Below are 14,941 nucleotides of genomic sequence, written 5' to 3'. Positions count from 1 at the left end.
GTCTACCAAGTTTGTTCAAATAAAAGTCCTGGGGTCAAAATTGGCACCGCCCCGGGGGTCATTGATTTTCCTTTTATGTGTATAGCAAATACTTAAAAAATCTTCTTTGAAAAAACCCAAATAGCTAGAGTTAAGATATTAAGCATGAAACATCTTTTAGTGACCTGGGGTCAAATTGGCCCCGCCCCGGGGGTCATTGATTTTCTTTATATGTGTATAGCAAAAACTTAAAATCTTCTTTGAAAAAACCCAAATAGCTAGAGTTTAGATATTAAGCATGAAACATCTTCTAGTAAGTGTCTACAAAGTTTGTTCAAATAAAAGCCCTGGGGTCAAAACTGGCCCAGCCCCAGGGGTGTCATTGTTTTTAACTAGATATGTATAGTAATAACTTTAAAAAAATCTTCTTTTAAAAAGCCCAATGAGCTAGAGCTTAGATGTTTAGCATGAAACATTTTCTTATGGGTGTCTACCAAGTTTGTTCAAATAAAAGCCCCTGGGTTAAATTGGCCCTGCAACATTTGGGGGGGGGGGCCTATATACAGGTGAGCGATCTCAGGGCCATCATGGCCCTCTTGTTTCAACAAACTATTATTTTTCACTCAAACTTTATTTCTTAAAGCATTTCCACTTGTCCTTCACCGCTGTGGGTTCAAATCCCAACAGAGACTTTATATTCTTTCATCTATCTAGCTAGCTTATGGAATGTCAGTGGTTCTACTCTGAGGTTCCCGTTCATGCCTGAAATAATGCACAGAAGGGCACCTTAGGTCTTCCTTCACCATTAAAGCTCGAATGTCGCTATAATATTATGGCCTATAATGTGTTTGTATGACGTAAAACCTATAAAAAAAAACTTATAGCATTTACTTCTAACTTCATGAAGTGTATTGATGGTTATATATGGGTAGAAATTATGAAACATGGCCAATTAATATTCAATTAGTGGGTCCAAAGTGAATGTAGGCCAAAACTAATATAGCAACAAAGCTCTCAATGTAAAATGATGAACCATTTGAGTACACCTCCAGGTAACTTTAAGGCCTACAATAAACAAATTTAACAAAAATAAAAATGATAACAATAAGAATAGGAAGTGGCTAGCCGTACGGGCCCGTACGGCTTGCCTAAAGTTCTAGCCCTACGTGAGTCACGTATGACTAGCCAGGACACACTGTATTGGCTGGCAGTACGGCACTTAAGCGAAAGTGCATATGTTAATTATGACTTAAAGCAAGGATTTTAGTCAAGAATGTTTACTGCGTGTTTAATCGACGCGTTGGCTTCAGTAAAGAATGAACTTTGTCATCTCAAGCAGGGCGTCAAGTTTCCTATAAATTCCTATATATTCCTATATTTTGGAGTAATTCCTATAAATTCCTATATTTCAATTAAAATTCCTATATTTCTGTGAAATTCCTATAAATTCCTATATTTAAGGTTAAGCAAGAAATATTAGATAATAGAGCAAAACCAGTACTGTATTTTGCAAACAGGTTGTGTCATCTGTTTGTATATGTGCAACATTTAGTTCAAAATCCATCTTTCTTTCAAGTGTAGTGACCCTGCCCAGCCCAGCTAGTCCAGTTTTACCTTTTGGATTTGATTGAGGGAAGTCAAACATTCTTACAGTTGAAGCTGTCCTATATTTTAACAAGTATTCTGTTTCAGGTCTAGATATTCTATGCGCAAATTGATATTAGACAATATTTATAATTGCTACACGGTCTCTAAAAAATAAACATGTTTTGACTTCACACAAAGTAGATATGCAATATTTAAAACTCTTCACACTATAGGTTTTTTTTAAAGAAAAGGTCAACTTTACTTGACCTGTTAAAAAGATAGCTGCAAGCTTCCTGTACAGGGTTCATTTTTCTATTCAAGTTAAAATTTCATGGATTTCAATAAATTCTGTGATTAAAATATTTTACTCAAGGATGAGCCAAGTATATCATTAACAATGGTAAACATGCCTATAGAAAAAACAAAGTTTCAGGAACAGTGGTTAACTGAAATTAATTCAAATTGAAAAAAGTATGGTGTGTTAAAGGTAGTTCAGATCATATTGTTAGGTGTACCCTAACATCATTGTGACAATAGTGTAACTTCACCATGGAAAATGGTCACAACACGAGAAATCAAGTGAGTAAATGCTTTCAATAAAACAGACTAAACTGACATTCAAAGTACAGCCTAGTGCATCTTCAAACACAGCAGAGAGTGAAAGGTCAGGTCAGGAATCTCAGGTACTGCTGTTGGTTCACCAAAACTAACTTATGCTTTACCTAATGAAGATGTATTACATGCCAAAGTCATTTGGGGAATGAAGTGTGCCACATTCATCTCATTCCAAGAAGCAGAAGTGTGATTAATTTAGCAGCATTTGACCTTTTATGGTTGCAACACAAACATCTTAATCAAACAGGTTGTCAAATGTATGTTACAGTAGGCCAATGTAGTTAGTATTCCTGGTTAAATTATTATAAGCTTAACAGTTACTATGATTATTATAAGTATATATTATCATATAGCTGGACACAGATACAGAACAGTACCTAGTGCTGTATTTACTGGTTTATGTTAGTTTTCCAAGTACATCATTTTGTTAATTGTCATAATTTTATTGAAATGTTGAAAGTTGTAATACCTGTTCTAACTTGTAAATGAAAGGAGAGTGTAGTGAGTGAAGGAGGAGGTTTTTAAGTTCAGAAGTTCTTTGTTTTTCTTGTCCTATATATTCCTATATTTTTGGGAAAATGGTCCTATATTTCAGAGGTAAGTCCTATATTTTTTTGACCAAAATTCACTTGACGCCCTGCTCAAGACGTCGAGAAAAAATAACGTTGGGGTTTGGTTGCAGTTAAATAACATCAATTGAAATAGTTTATAAAATTTTGATAATAATCCTTTTTTGTTTCATTTAGTTTGATTTTTAAATTGAAAAAAAAAAATTGTTGTTGGGCTCTGATTAATTACAATTACCGTCGGTATAGAAGTTTGTCCATCGTCCATCATTAAGGAAAGTTTGCATTATTAAATTATTTTTTCTTTTCGCCGTTTTTTCTAATATTCTTTTTATTTATTTATTTATTCCCCTCGAATCATTATTTATTCGATCCATGTGCTTAATTAACAAGATTTAACAATTCGTCTTTCATACAAAGCATGAAAATTAAGGACGTTATAACAAGCAACTTTGACACTTAAGATATATTATACAACGCTAGCTTACTCATATTCATTTTTTTGTTTTGCAAAATTGCGGATCAGCTTTATTAAAGTGTACAAACTAGGACAAATGCGGAGATTTGATTCAAATCGTCGTTTAAAGACACAAAATAACATATGCATTTTTTGCCTTCCATATAATTTTGAAAAGTGCCTTACGGCTAGGCAATACAGTGTGTCCAGGCTAGTCGTACGTGACTCACATACGGCTAGAACTTTTGGCTAGCCACTTCCATAAGAATATTTACCTTGAATGTGCTAAATTTCTGATTTTTTTCTGAAATGCTAATGGAGGGGAAGCTATGAAGCCTATGATGCCATATACTTAAAACCTTAATCAGAGATTTGCAATTCCGCAAGTTCTTATTATTGCAAGATTTTCCAAATGTTTGACACACAGGCAGCCAGTGCATGGCTTGGATAGAATACATGTACATGACCATGCCCACTTATTTTTTTGAATTAAATTTCTTTTTTCATTAGATTATAATATTTTTTCACTCAAAATGTTTTTAAGGTGATTTCGTTTTATCAGCTATGTTTGTTTTCACTAAAATTTGTCCAAAGTGAAAGTAGGCCGAAATTCATATAACAACAAAGCTCTTATTGTAAATTGATGAACCATATGAAAGTACACTTCTTAGTTTATATTTTAAGGACAATTATAAACAAAAATAAAAATGATAACAATAAGAATATTTACCTTAAACGGGCTAATTTTCTGAAGACCAAAAACCACGGTGTCAAGGGTATACGCATCATTTTTCCGCGTACCGCCGATAATTTATCATTCTGCGCGCAACACCGTATCATTCTTACGTAATCTTCTAAAAAGTGCAAGAGGTAAATTCAAAAATGCGAAAATTTCTTACTGAAACTGATTTTATTTTGAGAGTTTGCATACACCACGGAAGTTTTGAATGATTAATCTAGGTGTGCAAAACATTTTGCAACAATATTTGTTTATTATAACTTGAAACTAATGAAAACACTTTTATACATGTGAAACAATTGTGTTCTTAATGCGAACATTTTTTATCCTTTTCTGAAAGTAAAGCTGTCGGAAGAAGTATCATATGTCAAATGATCACAAAAAGCATTGTCCCGAGCTGATAACATACCAGTTTTATACAAATAATGCAAAATACTGTTGTAAAATGAAGAAAACTTTGATAAACATGGTACCGCATCATGCAGAACCATGGCACCGCTTCTTTTTGCGCGGTAATACTGCATACATGTACTTTAAAATGTGTTAAACCGTTTTTTTTGCTGTTTTTTTGTGGAGGGGGTATTGTTATTTTTTTATTGTAGGATTGACAAGAAGAGGTAGTAAACTGTTGTTGGTTATCGGTTAGGGTAAGCGGGGCAGTGGATTACCTGGGCCTGGAAGCAATCTGGACCTCTATAGATTTTTTTAAAGATAATTTCTTGTTAAAATTCTATGCTTTCGTAGCAGTTGCATTTTATGTCTGTTGTGAAGTTAAACTTTTCTTTGTACTCGGGAATTGCATAATATTTGCAGATATCAGTAATTAAAATTTTACTCTCAAATTTGTTAAATACAACACACAAGCAAGTCAAAGCTCATATTTCTAAAATAGTATTTCTTTTTTACATTTGAATTTTAGTTACTAAACTAATTGACTGGGCACGTAACTTACGCATGTTACTGAATTTAAGAAAGGTGGCTAAATATGGTGGCTGATTTGGTACATTGCGCGTTGCGTTGTCGATAGCGACGACGCAACCTATATCGTTGTCGCCTTTTCGTCTTGTCGCTAGCGACAATACGGCAAAGCACCAAGCGGTGCGTTGTCGCGCTGTCGTCTTGCCGTCCTGTTTCTAGCGCGGCACGCCAAACGGCGCGTTGTTGTGCGGCGTGTTGTCGCGATGTCACATTGTCGCTAGGTTCAAATTGAAGGATTGGCTTATAAGCCAGCGACAGGGCGACATCGCGCCGCACGACAAAGCACAATTTGGCGTGCCGTACTAGAGACAGGACCTTCTGCTCTTGTCTTGTCGTCCTGTCTCTAGCGAAGCGCTAGCCAAACGGCGCGATGTCGGATTTTCGTCTTGTCCTGTCGCTAACGCAAACTCCTCACACTGATTACCTCCCTTGGCAGAATTGTAATCACTGCCTTCACAGACGTCACATGATGATGAAAGTCACATGACGTAATGTCGAAATTCAAATGTAAATATCGACCGTTACATAGAAAATCTAACGTCATTTTTCTCTTTCTGTTTTATTTTTAACTTTTTGTACCTACGTCCGTTATATTTTAACAAAAAATTATCAAAAGTACACAAAATAATGAAAAATAAATTAAAAAGCTAAAAAATATAAATATCCAAATTTGGATATTTCAATGTTTGTGATGGCAGAGATCTCTGTACTGATAAGGGGAGATCACTGCGTAGGAGATTGTCGCTAACGATGTACGCCAAACGGCGCGTTGTCATGCAGCGTGTCATGCGGCGTGTTGTGGCGATGTCGCCCTGTCCCTTGGCTTGTATCAAGCCAATCCTTCGATTTGAATCGAGCGACAATATGAAATCGCGACAACACGCCGTACGACAACGCGCCGTTTGGCGTGCCGCGCTAGAGACAGGACAAGACTAAAACCCGACAACGCGCCGTTTGGCTAGCACCAACACAACGCACAAAAGTGTTCAAAATCAGCCACAATAGTAAGGAGACACTTTTAAATATTTTTTACTTTCCATGTGGATTTACTGCTGTTGAAATATACGGTGTTCTTAAAGGACTGATATTGACATGCTCGATTTTTTCTTAAAGTTCGCCTTTCTGTATTTTTATAGATAAAGTAGCAAGATTTTACATTCTCACAAAATACTTTTCGCGCCATTCAACATTGAATTTATCGAATAGATGAACTTAAACAAGAGATTTAGTAAATCTTAACTGGCGATATTTTTAACTGCCTCAAACAGAACACTATAGAAACCGATAGAAAGTAGTACGCATCTCATGAGAATATCCAATTTATCGAGAAATTGGAGGGCCATTTCCAGGACCAATGTAACTGTTCATTTTAGCATTGACGAATAACTATTCTATAAAAAACAACAATAACGTGACATTTACTGTACCGACCGGCCCACACACACAAAAATCAACTGCAATAAACGGCTGAATATTGTGTTAAGGTAAGCATGTGAATAAGGAAACTTGGGGTCCAAAACGTAATCCATATAACATTGACGCAAAACAAGTTAGAGACGATTTCAATGTTGACTGACATAATCGATTTTAGTAAATTTTACATTCTGTTAATTGATAACAGCCATTTTAACATTATTTATCATGAATGAAAGTGAATTATGTCCGATTGACTAAGTGCACGAAAGTTCCGTGCGAATACAATTTACCTACACCTGTCACTGCCCAAAGCTTAAAGGCCTTGCAAATATTTTCTATAGTTTTATATTTTCAACGTGAACATGACATAGATCTATTTATAATTAAATGTGTTTATTAATTTATCGGTTCTTTACAATTACACGATACAGTTACTCGTATTTTCTTCAAAATTGTCTTCTTAAGTCTGTAAAATGAAAACTCGTACTGTATCCATATTTGTGTCGGAATGCTTGTTTATCTCCTTGTAGTTCCAGTTATTGATAGACTATTATAAAACTTATAGATAACTTTTACCACAACAATTTAAGATTCTTGCTCAAGGAAACATGGCGCCTGACAAGCGATGCCAGAATTATAAGTCCGCCGTTTCAGTCTATAAGTCTCGGCTTCCAATGTATTTACACAAATTCTTTAGTTATAACAATAATTTATATATAAACATTTCATTAACATGATAATTGACAAATATTAAATTGCACGGATTGAGTAGGAAGCTTGATTTTTTTAGAAACTCTCTCCGTAAGCACTATCTCAAAGAGTATGTATAAAATGGTAACAATGATATATGCATATTTGTGTTAAATATACATAACATTTTCACTATAAACTTGCTTCTTTACATGCATAATAAAGTCAGCAATTTGCACTCAGGTTAATAATAAAGTAAAGACTCAGATTCTTTCGAATGTGACCGTGGTCTCATGTGTTTACGCCGGACACACAAAGAACCAGGTTTGCTTTTAGAACTGACGAGTATTTATGCGTTTTCCTCCGCTTTGTAAATAATTAATATACATCTACATGCTTCGCCCAGATGGGCAACAATAAATAAATACAAATAAGATTATTCATCGTTAGGTTAATCATCATTATGCGGTGCAAGTCTAGCGCAAATGTATACGGTGCCACAATTTTCGGTGCGGACCCATGATACGGTACCAAGAACTCGGTCAGTTGTCACGCTTTTATGACTTTTTTAAGAAATTAAACAGCTTAAATTTGTGTGCAATATTTTTTGTATACATATCTTTGATGCTTACAGTTATATCAAATAAATATTTTGATTGACAACATAATTTTCTCCTTTTAAAAGTTTTCCAAATGATCATTTTCCCCAAGCCAGTTCTAGCTGTTTTCATTAAAACAAAGAAATCGTACAAGTCTTTGATAAAAATTAGGTAAAGACATAAGCTTCAATGATCATATTATTCCGTAGACACACTTTTATGAATACACTTACTTCAAAAGTTTGACTTTCAGGTCGTTTTCCATCATGCATGTTGTGTTTAAGTGTTTGTTTTGTCTAAAATGATACGGTGCTGCGCACAGGATGATAAATTATCGACGGTACGCGGAAAAATGATGCGTATACCCTTGACACCGTGAAAACATTCTTGTTGCAAAGTTTTATGCACATTTCATGAATGGCAAAATCCTTTTTAAAGTCTGTTTGGTTTTAGTCTTCAGAAATGTAGCCCATTCAAGGTAAATTTCTTATTATCATTTTTAGCTCACCTGAGCACGAAGTGCTCAAAGGTGAGCTTTTGTCATCACTCTGCGTCCGTCGTGCGTCCTTCAAAAAATGGCGTCAAACTTTTCAAACAACATCTCCTCCTAAACTACATGGCCAATTGCAACCAAACTTTACAGAAATGATCCTTAGGTGGACCCTTTTCAAAGTTGTTCAAAAATTTAAATTCCATTAAAAACTCTGATCCTCGCTTTAAGTCATAATAAACATATGCACTTTCGCCTAAGTGCCGTATGGCTAGCCAATACAGTGTGTCCTGGCTAGTCGTACGTGACTCACGTATGGCTAGAACTTTTGGCTAGCCGTACGGGCCGGTACGGCTAGCCACTTCCTGTTCTTATTGTTATCATTTTTATTTTTGTTAAATTTGTTTATTGTAGGCCTTAAAGTTACCTGGAAGTGTACTTTCAAATGGTTCATCATATTACATTGAGAGCTTTGTTGCTATGTTAGTTTGGGCCTACTTTCACTTTGGACAGACTTAGTGAAAACAAACATGGCTGACAAAGCTGAATCACCTTCAAACATCTTATTTTCAGTAAAACAACAAAGGAAAGTTGTTTTTAAAAATTCATCCACATATACTATTTATAAGATGTTTTTAACACATTTTGAGTGAAAAGAAATATTTTATAAGTGAAATAAAGTGGGCGTAGTCATTTTCATGAATACTATCCAAGCCACGCACTAACTGCCTGTGGTTTGGCAAAAATTATACAATAATTTTGGTCCCTTAGCTGCCATATGTTATGGTAATCAAAAGAAATAACAAATAAAATAAAATGCAAAAATGTGACAAAAAGGCAGTAATGATTCAGAAGTTGACACATTTGGTTATTCATTAGACAAAATGTTGGAAATTGATCAATCTCGTGCAAGGGATTTTGGATCTGGATTAGAAAATTTTCTATTTTTAGAGCTTCTTATTTGGCTGTAATATAAATTTTTCAATGAATCTTGAATATTTTCTGTTTCAGATAAATATGGGCCGGTCTCAGTGTCAGCATTCCTGATGTGATATCTCTATGCTGTGATCAGAAGTGAAGTAAAAACATCATCTTGTTTGAACAAAAACACAACTCATTTCAATTGGTAGAAAGAATGAAATAAGTCCTGAAAGGCATGCAACAACTGCAAGCACATGTGGTAAAACTGAAAACAAGCTACATTGAAAGAAGAAGCGAAAATGATTAGTATATGACTTTACAAGCCAGAACACTGAGTAATGAAAAAGAAATTTAACAACAAAAAATGTTATGTTCTTGATTTGTGTGGCAGTGATTAGGAAAATTGTACATGGGATTTTACTGTCAGCTGCTGGTGCATTTTTACAAAACAAAATTGTTTTGGGTTTTGTGAACTTTTTTTCATAATTAAATAAGAGATTCTGACAGATTTGCACTGAAAAAAAGAGACTAAATGTAAGATTAGCAAATATTGTAGATTGGGAGCCACTTTTATAGAAAAAGAAGAATGTGTCATTTGTTGTGCATTTTTATCTAAATCTAAAAGTGGTTTGCATTAACACAATAACCATGGATCAACGGAGTGTTTTCAATTTGAAACCCATTTCACTTCCATATGTTTGTGGAATATGTAAGGTATCGTGTTCCAATAAAGAGACATTGGAGGCTCACATGAAAAGTCATACCGGTTATGAAATCATCGCAGACGGACAGCCTTACATGTGCAGTGTATGCAAAAAAACTTTTGTACGTTTATCAGACTTAAAGTATCACTGTGTCATTCACTCCAAGGTAAAACCGTTTACTTGTGAAGTTTGTTTGGCAAAGTTTAAAAGACTAAGTTCCTATCGAGAGCACACGCGTCTGCAGCATGTTGTTGGTGGGAAATTCTTTTGTAGGTTATGCAAGGAAGACTTTGCTTCAGTAACAAATCTTGCTGCCCATGTGCGTGAAATACACTTGTTTAAATGTGATGATTGCAATAAGTACTTTAAATTTTCATTGGACCTAAAAAAACATAAGTTAAATCATATTAAAAAACATAAGTTAAATCATATTAAAAAATGTTCTTTGCTGTGTGAAGTCTGTGGAAAATTATTTCTTAATTCGTCCATTTTGAAACTGCACCAGTATAATCACAAAGTACATAAGATTTATCAGTGTGGTAGCTGCACAAAGAGTTTTACATATCATGTGGCATTGAAAGCACATTCTAGAATTCACATAAGTGTTGGTTCATACAAGTGTCATCTCTGTAATAAATCCTTCAAAACAAATGGAATGAAAAAACAACACCTGCGTGTGCACACTGGGGAAAATTTGTTTAACTGTGGTCTATGCAATAAATATTTTCTTTCGCAAAATTTGCTAAAGAATCATAAGAAGAAGAAATGTCATCTAGTACAGTCTCATACTGTAGAGACAAAAACTCTATAAATCCTTAAATTTTATGACTGTCATATTGAGCTGTCTGAATTAGCTACATAATTTTTATTTTTTTACCTGATGCAACTGGTGTGCCAATGAAAACAACTGATTTGGCCAAGGGTCACCGGGGACATTATACCAACAAACTGATAATACCGATTTTAGCAGCATTTCATTGGATGATATACATTTGTAGATCAGCAATCTGTTAATGATAAAAGCACTCCGAAACATTGCAATGTTGTTTTCTGAAGGATATTGCTAGTTATTTCAGGGAATCATATGAATTATTTGTGAAAGATAAAAGTTACTGGCAAAAATTTTAAGTTATTTAAACTGTAACTTCACACTCACTTTATTTTACTCTTGAATAGGCAAAATGCCACTTTGCATATTGTCTTTTATTTTACTCCAGGGTGTTCATGTCACTTTGAAGGCACATTATGCCTAAGAAATCTGTATTTTTGTTTATTCTTAGATATGTCAAACATGTTTTCATCTTTATGATAAATGATAAATTTTTGGAAACTAGAACAAGATACTAAAGTATAAAGTTTTTGAGAAATAAAACATAGAGTGAGACTAAATAAAGTGTTAGAGCACCGCACTCAATTCAGTGTTGCATCTAGGCCGCGCGATTGCGTGATTTTTTATGCAGATCGCGCATTTAAATGAAGTCAGTGCGCGCCAAGTCGCGTTTACAATGGAAGTACACAGGTGTGATCACAACCATCCCAAGAGGTGCATATAGCCGTCACATTCTGCTTCACTGAATATAATGGCTGCTAGAGCTGTAAATAAAAAAAAAATCTTGTCTGGCTTTCAGAGGTCAAAATGCTCGTGAGATTTTAATGAAACTTTACAGGAGTGGTTAGTGCCATCCCTATTTTTGCATATTGCCGGCATTGTTCTACTTTGCTACACAAAATGGTCGCAAGAGCTATAAATAGAAAACTCTTGTCCAGCTTTCAAAAGTCAAACTGCTGGTGGGATTTTGACTAAAATTCACAGGAGTGATCATTGTGATGATTAGGGAGACTTATGTTTTTGCTGGTGACATAATAAGACAATACATGCATTGGAAGCTGTCAAGCTGGTTTTATATAACTTACCAGTTTGAAGAATGCAATAGATTATTAAAATTTGTTTTGCTTAATTATTAACTGCATTGATATATATGTATATCTTTATAAAAACATTAAAAGAAAAAAAAATACATCAATATTTATTTATTTTATTACATTAAGTCACGGCCGCCTGTCCCAAAATATAGTAATTAAGCCCTGTCCAAACATACAGTCAGCCCTGTCTCAAGGTTCGTCCTGTCTGTAATCACTGCCTATATACAATTACTAGAAAATACCATTAATTGTCAACAATGTTTACCTCATTATCTGGGGAAAATAAACAAACAAGTATGTAGAAATAAAAGTAAACTCACTTATTTATAATATCAATCTAATTCACTATTTGGTTAAATAAAAGTATGTATACAGATTAGACTAGTATTAAATTATAAGTTCTGACCGCCTCCGTGGTCGAGGGGTTAGAGTCGATGACTTCTAATCCAGTTACCTCTCTGGCGTGGGTTCGATCCCCGGGAGATGCTTTGGTAGTTTAGCGCGGAGGAAGGTAGTCTAGTACTGGTGTAACTCTCCAGGAACGATGGTTAAGAATCAACCCGCCTATATGACTGAAAAACTGTTGGGAACAGGCGTAAAATATTCAAACAAACTAATAAACAAAGGTATACTTAGTTCCTATGATATCATGGGTTCTATAATATTACGTACAGTACAAACATTTTCCGTGACTGCATATGAAAGCAACACATTTTGATGCTTTTCTTAAAACTGTGACACTAAATCGCATAGCATCTGTCAATAAATTTAAGTTTATGAATAGTGACTTCATTCCTTATAATAAAAATCTATTTTATTATATCTTCATATTTGACTAATTTTTCCCCCAATAGTTTTTATTGTTTTTACACAGTCAACAGACATATTATGTTATAATCAATTATTCTATAATATTGACTGTTCATATTAGCTTGAATTTTATTGCAAGTTAGCTGGCTAACTAAAATTTCATAAGTTAAATTTACGACATTAATGGTCAATAGTACAGTTTTCTCTGCAACTACTTATCACAGCCTATACAGCATATTTGACACGTGGTCCCAAACTGTGGGTTTCGATTTCAGGACTGTTGCTGACTTAGTTAAATTTGACAGTTATGGTCAATGGTTGGAAATTTGCGTAACAATTTTCTCAGTAACTACTTATCACAGCCTCTTGATATTTGGCATACAGCACTAACATGTTGCCCCATACATTGGGATTCGATTCCAGGTCTGTCGCTCATCCACTTCCTTTTTACCGAATTAGTTAAATTTTCCACATTAATGGTCAGTGGTAATTTTTTTCGTAACATTACAGCAGGGTATAGATGGATACCGAAAATAAGCTATTTTCGCGAAAATAAGATCGCGGCTACGGAAATAAGATTTAATTTTGAAATAGTGCATTTATCTGTTAAATTAATAATGTTAGTTATATATTAATGTTTGCATTCTTTGAATGATTTTACAGCAAATTAAAATTTCAGAACAAAAAAAAATATTTTAAAAAGTGAAGTTAGCTCAAATCGCCGTTAAAAGCGGATGTAAATAACTTACTTTAATGTATCAAATAAATAAAATTATTTTCGTTTATACCAGATTTTCGTACTTACCTTATTTTTGTATGTACATCATATTCATACAAGTTTTATTTCCTTACTGATGTTATTTTCGTAGAGTTCTGCATAGATTTTTTTCGTAAATATTCTATATACGGTAAATCCTATTCTTGTAATCGTTGTTTCTTGTTATTTTTGCACTGTTATTATTTATTATAAAATTCTTACAAATTGAATCATATTTGCAATTAAAACGATTTTAATAAAAGTTAAGAACCATTTTTAAATATCTTTTTTTCGTAGTCGCCACCTTGAGTTATTTTTGCATGCGTTCTTTCTATACTATTTATATTAATCGAACACACTTCTAATATTTCATTTTAAAACATTTCGTTCCTTATTATTTCAGTCATGCAATTCATTTAATAACAAGAAAAATACGTTTTAATAAATTATACCAAAAATAAATCTTATTTTCGTAGACCCATTCTTATTTTCGCGTCACACGGCGATTTGAGCTATTTTCGTAGGTAGCTATTTTTCGACTCAAACTTCACATTTTTAGATATTTTTTTGGTTATGAAAATTCAATATTTTGCTGTAAAATCATTCAAACAATGCATAAATATATAATTAACATAGTTATTAAATAGATTTATGTACAATTAAAAAAAAAATTATTTTCGTAGACGCGATCTTATATTTTCGCTAAAATAGCTTATTTTCGGTATCCATCTATATCGAAATGCAACCCGACCATTTTTGTCTTTGATCCATTTTTGGGAATTACCGTGATACTTCTTATGCCGTTTGCTTCTCTGAAATCACCCAAATTGGCAAACAATGGAAATAGTTTAAAAAATGGCATTTTAATTGTATCTTAAGAAATAAATTTTTGACCGACAGTCTGGGAAAAGGATCACTTATCAAGAAGAATAAAAATCTAATTCATGTATGATTTTATATATCTAAATATTTTCTGATAAACTTAAGTACTCCCTGGGCTGCATGATATGCACGTTCCTGGTTAAACCAAATATCACTTGCTCCCAGTATCTACAAATTACACAATTAATGTTATTGATAAAAAGGCCAACCAATTTTATGCAAATAAGCCCAAATTGTTTGGATTACAATCCCAGTGAATGAAAAGATAAACTAGGGCGAATTGTTTGCGAGGCGAATAATTGCAAACAGGACGTTTCGAGTTAAGTCCCTTTGCTAAATTCCACCATTTGTAATCGAAATTTTGTAAAAAAAAAAAAAGTTAACAGATAGATCTACTCGAGTGGAAAACAGGTATTTAAAGATTTATAATGATCAAATTTTATATTTGAAAAATCTGCTTATTGCTATAGTCACATTTAAATCGTAAAATAAATTTAATCATAAGGTTTATGGTAGCCATAGAAAAACGGCACCTATACTTTGACAGGGAAACAAGACGACTCACCTCCCAGACGATTCACCCCACAAAAAACCAAGACAACTCACTCCTCAAGACAGTTCACCCCCCAAAAAAAAAATAAATAAGACAATTCACCCCTCATGTTTATTGTTACAAAAAACAAAAAGTCAGTATATTAATTTATTCATTTACAACAAAAATTTATTTCTCTATTAAAGGGATTGAAAAGAAGGAAAAAAACAAGCAAGTAAAGTTTCAAAATTTGATAAACATGTATATTAATTTGTTATGTTACCATATATTATCTT

At 33.7% G+C, this 14,941-nt stretch overlaps 1 protein-coding gene across 1 annotated transcript in view; it reads left to right on the top strand.

Annotated features, from left to right (window-relative positions):
* The window catches only part of LOC132731035 (zinc finger protein 226-like), a 36,529-nt gene that overhangs the window by 8,514 nt on the left and 13,074 nt on the right, over positions 1-14,941 (top strand). The window contains exon 3 of the mRNA XM_060717137.1: positions 9,128-10,550. Coding sequence (XP_060573120.1) covers positions 9,686-10,550 — 865 coding nt within the window. The 5' untranslated portion in view covers positions 9,128-9,685. The remainder of the gene's footprint in view (positions 1-9,127; positions 10,551-14,941) is intronic.

This window comes from Ruditapes philippinarum, unplaced genomic scaffold, assembly GCF_026571515.1.
Source record: "Ruditapes philippinarum isolate M1 unplaced genomic scaffold, ASM2657151v2 ctg275_1_1_1_1, whole genome shotgun sequence".
Classification (NCBI taxonomy): Eukaryota; Metazoa; Mollusca; class Bivalvia; order Venerida; family Veneridae; genus Ruditapes; species Ruditapes philippinarum.
This window is presented reverse-complemented; position numbering and strand designations above follow the sequence as displayed.